The 5,764-nt window shown below is 68.6% G+C and overlaps 3 protein-coding genes across 3 annotated transcripts; all 3 read right to left on the reverse strand.

Annotated features, from left to right (window-relative positions):
- Positions 1 to 1,233: 1,233 nt before the first annotated feature.
- MNEG_13288 (E3 ubiquitin-protein ligase MARCH6) lies at positions 1,234 to 1,815 on the reverse strand (the record flags this gene model as incomplete). Its single annotated transcript, XM_014038238.1, has 2 exons — positions 1,234 to 1,359; positions 1,528 to 1,815. Coding segments are annotated over 2 exons (414 nt in total), but the record flags the coding sequence as incomplete, so codon positions are not given.
- Positions 1,816 to 3,194: 1,379 nt separating this feature from the next.
- MNEG_13289 (hypothetical protein) lies at positions 3,195 to 3,455 on the reverse strand (the record flags this gene model as incomplete). The annotated part of the gene is made up of 1 exon (XM_014038239.1): positions 3,195 to 3,455. One exon carries the CDS (start codon positions 3,453 to 3,455, stop codon positions 3,195 to 3,197), a length of 261 nt encoding a protein of 86 aa, XP_013893693.1.
- Positions 3,456 to 4,492: 1,037 nt separating this feature from the next.
- On the reverse strand, positions 4,493 to 5,717 carry MNEG_13290 (hypothetical protein; the record flags this gene model as incomplete). Its single annotated transcript, XM_014038240.1, has 2 exons — positions 4,493 to 5,392; positions 5,580 to 5,717. 2 exons carry the CDS (start codon positions 5,715 to 5,717, stop codon positions 4,493 to 4,495), a joined length of 1,038 nt encoding a protein of 345 aa, XP_013893694.1.
- Positions 5,718 to 5,764: the final 47 nt, after the last annotated feature.

Here is a 5,764-nt window from a genome sequence, read left to right on the forward strand (position 1 = left end):
GGGCGGGCTCGGGCGGGGCCTGCTGCCTGGCGGCGCCGCCGTTGGGGGCGCCGGCGCCACGCCCTGCTGCTGCGGCAGCCGCGGCATCTGTGTCCAGTGCCGCGTCTCTCGCTGCTGCCGGAACAGGCGCGGCCGCGCCCGCCGAATTGCTGTCGCTGCTGCTCCCAGACCCACTGCTGGAGCCGCCCGCCTGCGCCGCCAAACCTGCTCGCCCTGCCGACGCCGTCGCTGCTGCCTCTGCCCCCAACCCCGCCGACCCGTCTGTGCTGGGCCCTGCCGCCGCCGCGGTGTCTCCCGCTCCTTCTCCAAGCTGCTGCTGCCCCGCACGCGCCGCCCCGTCGGCCCCTGCGTCCACGCCCGCCGCCGCCGCTGCATCCCCCTCCGCGCCCACGCTCGGCGCCAGCAAAGGCCGCGCCGCCGCCTCCGCCTCGGCGTGCCGCCGTGGCGGCGCAACTGGCTCCACCTCTGCAGCATCCGCAGCGGCCGCCGCCGCCACCTCCGCTGCCTCCGCCTCCGCCTCCGTTGCTGCGGCCGCACCGCCGCCGCCGCCGCGCACCACCTGCTGTTCTAGGGCCCTGATGCAGCCGCGCACGTAATCCTTCAGACTGGTGAATCCCATGTTCAGCAGCACGATCAAGATCGACAGGACAGAACCCTGCAAAGCCGGCGGCAGGCGGATGTGTGAAGTGGGAATGTTCCAGGGTCGGGTACGAACGGCAAGCGGGGAATTCCCTCGGCTGGCTGCTGCAAGGCGAAGGAACCGCCCGGGCCGGGCCGACCCCGGCCTGAGCTGCCGCGCGCGCTCCTGTGCAGGCGCGTGTGCTGCCCCCTTGGCCGCGGCCGCGGGGCCGCTGACCTGGACGCAGTCTGTAGCGGCCGCCAGAAGCGAGCAGCGCGCGCGCAGCAGTTTCGGCACGTCCCCAAACGCGGAGAGGAAGGCCAGCCGCCACGCCAGGCAGGTGAGCCACGGCACCAGCACCAGCCAGAAGGACGACACCACCCACACCTGCGGGCGTGCAGGGTACGAGGTATCAACGCGCGACTCCGACAAGGCGCCGCCACCTGCCATGCAGCGCTGACTGGCAGCTGCCAGCTAAGCCCTGCGCCAACGCGCGGTCGCCGGCCCGCTAGGGGGACCGTGCCCGGCCACAAGTTCTGCCACTGGGCGGCCGCCGTTTCTTCGGCGCCGCGCATCATGGGCTACCGCGCCCCCGCTTCCCAGCCCCTGCTCACCCTGTGCGCGAGCCTCACGCCCTTTGCCGCACGGCCGACCAGCCCCCACATCAGCTCGTGCCACGGCAGCCTGCTGGGAGCGTCCTCCGCGTACACCGGCGTGAAGCTGTAGGGGTGCTTGCACACCTGGAAGGGTTGGGGCGTGTGAGGGCGCAGAAAGGCCCCGGATGGAAAGCTGCTTGCTTGGCTTGACGCCCTGCGGATGCCGCTTTGCTGCCCGCCCGCCGTTAGAGCACGGCCCTCTGCAGCCCCATCATTTGAGAGGGCCCCGCCGCCCGTCCCCTTGGCCCCCACCTCGCAGAATGCGCCCGCCTGCAGCCGCCCAGAGTGCTGCAGCCAGTCGAGCAGGCACTGCTGGTGGACGAACTTGATGGACCCGCTGCACTTGCAGGGCCAGTACAGCTGATTGGCGGGCGCCGAGCCCATGCGGCAGATGCGGCAGACGTCGCCGTCTTCGTCATCGTCGTCGGACAGGTCCAGCAGGTGGCGCAGGTGCTGCTGCTGCTGCTGCTGCTGCTGCTGCTGCTGCTGCTGCTGCTGCTGCTGCTGCTGCTGCTGCCGCTGCTGCTGCGGCTGCGCCATCGCCGCTGTCGTCACCCCCACCCTTGGGATGCAAAGCTGAGCCCAGAAGACCTCTCTGGTAAGGTATGGCATGGTGTGCGCCGACCGCATCGGACGGAGCAAGGGGGCGTGCGTTTGGGCAGGGTGCTCAGCGCTGGTGTCGCGGCGGAGCACAGCAGTGCCGCAGACACGCCGACGCCGCTTGCTGGTGCCCTCCTTGTTGCCAGGGCATGCATCACCGACGACTGGTGGCTTTTCTCCCATCTACAAGTGCGACGCCCACGCAGGCCCCACCTGCTCGATCACACAGCGAATGCCCCACGAGCCACCCGACCCGCCTCCCTAGAGTAAAGGTAAGTTGATATGTGAAACTCTTTCTGCTTGTTGTGAAAGACTTGAGCCGCTGGCGACGAAGAGGATCCCTTTTCCCCGATCCGAGCTGCCTGGACGGGTGTGCAGGCAACAAAGACAAACCTTGGGCCTGCTTTGTCCAGGCGTGCTACGCCCACTGACCCTGCAGGTCTATCCTTTTCCACACTTGGCGCTCCACTTGGTACACCCAGAGCGCGGCGGTGCCGCACCCACCTGTCACTGCACCGACCTTGACACCTGATGCCAACACAGGTACATGTGGCGCTGTAGACTGCAGCCACAACTGCGTGCCTCTCGCTTATCGTCATTTGTGGAACACCTTCAGTAATTGATTGCTTGCACACACAGTGCGCAAGCCCATGCAGCTGAGTGTTTGGGAGCAGGCGGGGCTAGGCGCTGTGCAAGCGAGCCTGCTTCTCTAGGCACTCCAAGCTGTCAATCTGATTTTATGTCTGAGCTCACTACACAGCCCGCCATGATTGCTGCGTGCCATGCTGGGAGGGACATTACAAATGTTCAGAACAGAGAGCGTCTGCGAGTGAGAGCGCACAGGTCATGCAATCCTGCCGCAGAGACGCAGGGCGAGGAGGCTAGGGTGGGCGGCGCACACCGATCGATTGCAGGTGTGCCTGCCCGCTGCGCTGTGCAGGGCAACAGCACTGCCGCATGTCTCTAGTGTGGAGGGAGCGGCCACCGCGTGGCCCACTAATCGAGTTCTGCCCTGCGGGCGTTCCATCAGCCTGCAGAGCGGATGCGCGCGTGCAACGCACGGGCAGGGCTGGTTCGCGCGCGCACGCGCCTGCATGGCAGAGGCAGCACTTCTGAGCCACCTCGTCGTCGCAGCTGCGAATGGGCCGCGGCGCCACTGGCCCCATTAAAAATGGCCGACGGGGCAGCGCTGGCGCAGGCACCCCTCCGTCCCGTGCGACGCCACGAGCCTGTGAGCCGCTGCCCTGCCGCCAGGAACCGGCCAGTCCCCCGCTTCCTCCAGGCGCGACGGGCGGAGGGGCTGGCGGAGAGGCCGCCGCCTAGTACTCCATGCTCTTCAGGTAGTCCCCCAAGTTCTCCACGACCACGTTGCAGTCGCCGGGCGCGACGGGCTCGTCGTACACCCCGATCACGAGCGCGGTGTTGGTGCGCTTGACGCACAGGCCGCCGCCCTTGGACTTGCCGCGGATCACCGTCTCATCACCGGGCACCACTTGGAACTTGACCTCGCCAAGCTTGATGCCGTTGCCGCCCAACTCGCCCGCGTGGCCGTCCTTCTCGAGCGACGCAAAGCCGTTCATGAGGGCGGTGACCTGCTTGGAACAGGCAGATGGCGCAGGGTCGACGAAGAGGGAGGAGGAGGGAAGGGAACGAGCGCGCCTCAGCTCGAAGCTGCTGTCCCATCAGAGGTCCGCTGCAGCTGCATGGCGGCGCTGGGTTGTGCACTTGCATATCGTTGGACGCGGCGCGCCGATGCTAAGCGCCCTATCGCATTGATACTGCGTCGTATAAGCACGATGTTCGGGCCATCCATGCTTTTCCGCACCTGTTCAGGGGTGATCCCGCTGAAGCCTGGGCTCTGCGCCCAAACGCCGCCGTCTTGGCCCACAATGGCCGCTGATGAGAGCTTGCCACCATGAGGGAGGTCCACAAGGACTGCGTTGCGCATGCGGGCGGGGGAGAACGAGTGAGTTGCAGGGCAGTGTGCCCTCCGGTCACGGCAAACTGCGCCGAGAGCGGCGTAGCCGGCACTCACGGTGGTCAATGTACTGATCCCACGAGCTCGCCATGGCCGGCTGCTGCGCTTGTGTTGCCAACGATGATCTGCTGCCACGCCAATCGGTTTGTTAGGCGATTGAGGAGACCAAATGCAAGTGAATACTAAGCAAGATATAGATTGCGTGCACGAACCGTAGGAAGACAGGAACAACGAGGCCAGAATGCAAGTGGTGTTGTGTGGGTGTAGCCAGGGCACGCAGGGCGTGCAGCTGACGCTCCTGGCTAATGCTGACGGGCGCCCCAGGGGCTTCAGGCGACCTTATACCATGGCATAGCTGGCAGTCCTCGTCAAAATTGAGTGGATGGGTTCAATGGCTCGCGAAAACAGCAGGGCGTCGTGCATGGCACAGCGGTGCGACGACTGCCACTGGCTGCTGGCACGCCCGCTTTGCTTTGAGCCCCAGCGGCACAGCCCCGTGACACCCGTTGCGAATGTCTGCTGACTCTCATTGCCTAAGGAACTAAGCTTGACGCATCACGCACAAAGCTTTGCTTACTAAGCTGTACCACTGAATCCGCGAGCCTCACAGGGCGCAGCCCTTCCTCAGGGCGGCCCGTGCTAGGCCTTGCCGCTGCCGCCGCCGCTGCCAGCACCCGCAGTGGAGCCGCTACTATCCCTGCTGACATCTGACCCCGCTCCGTGACCTGCAGCAGCAGACGCGAGCTCGTCCAGGTGGCTGCCCGCGCTGCCAGCCTCCGCAAGGCCCACGAACGCCTGGGATGTCCACCCGTCTGTCGCCGCCGCCGCCGCCCCTGCCGCCGCCGCCGCCGCTGCGGCGCCAGCCTCCTGCTGGCCTGCCGCGCCCGCGGCTGCGGCCCGCGCGCCCGACGCCGGCGCTTCCAGTTTGTCTTCGTCCTGCGACAGCAGCTGCTGCTGCTGTGCTGCCGCGCTGCTGCCCGCTGCGTCCCCGTCATCGCCCGCGTCGCGGTCTTGCCCTGCGCCCGCAGGCTGCCGCAGCGCCTCCTGCTGCGACCGGTCCTGCTGCTGCCCCTGCTGCTGCCCCTGCTGCTGCTGCCCCTGCTGCTGCTGCCCCTGCTGCTGCTGCCCCTGCTGCTGCTGCCCCTGCTGCTGCCGACCCTGCTGCTGCCGCCCCTCCGCCCGCCCCGAAGCAGGCCCGCGCTCGCCGCCGCCGCCGCCGCGGCTGAGCCTGTCGATCTCCGCGTCGGCCCTCCGCAGGCTCCCGTACATCTTGCGCCGCATCATCGTCGTGTGGATCAGCGCCTCCGCGGCGCCGTTGCCGGCCTTGTATGCGAGCACCAGCAGCTTCTCGAGGACCGCCGGGTCGAGCACGAGGCCCTCGACCGCCGAGGGGCGCCCCTGCTGGCGCGTCAGCAGGCCCATCACGGTCCGCAGGTCCTTGGCCTCCAGCGCGGCCGCGAGCAGCAGGTTGTAGCTGGCGCTGGTGGGCGCGACGCCCTGGGAGCGCATGTGGACCAGGAGGCCCTGGATCGGCTCCACCTGGCGGGCGGCGGGCGAGGTTTGGGGGCGCGGCGGCGGGGCGCGTCAGCGGGGCTGCGAGGCGGGCGCGAGGGCGTGCGCGCGGGGCGCGAGGGACGCGTGGCAGGCGGCGGGGCTGGGCGGGCGAGTACCCGCGAGGAGGGGGGGGGCTGCTGCGCGGCGGGGGCCCCCGGCGCGCCTTGCCGACGGCGGCGCAGGACTCCATGACGCAGGTGTAGCTGTCGGCGTCGTGCGCGGCGCCGTAGTGCGAGTACATGTCGAACGCCTTGCCGACGGCGGTGACGTTGCCGCCCAGCCGCGCGATGGCGCGCAGCAGCACGTTCATCAGCTGCGTCGGCACGGGGCGGCCGGCCGCCTGGCGGGGGCGGGGCG

Source organism: Monoraphidium neglectum (assembly GCF_000611645.1).
Source record: "Monoraphidium neglectum strain SAG 48.87 unplaced genomic scaffold scaffold03736, whole genome shotgun sequence".
Taxonomy (NCBI): Eukaryota; Viridiplantae; Chlorophyta; class Chlorophyceae; order Sphaeropleales; family Selenastraceae; genus Monoraphidium; species Monoraphidium neglectum.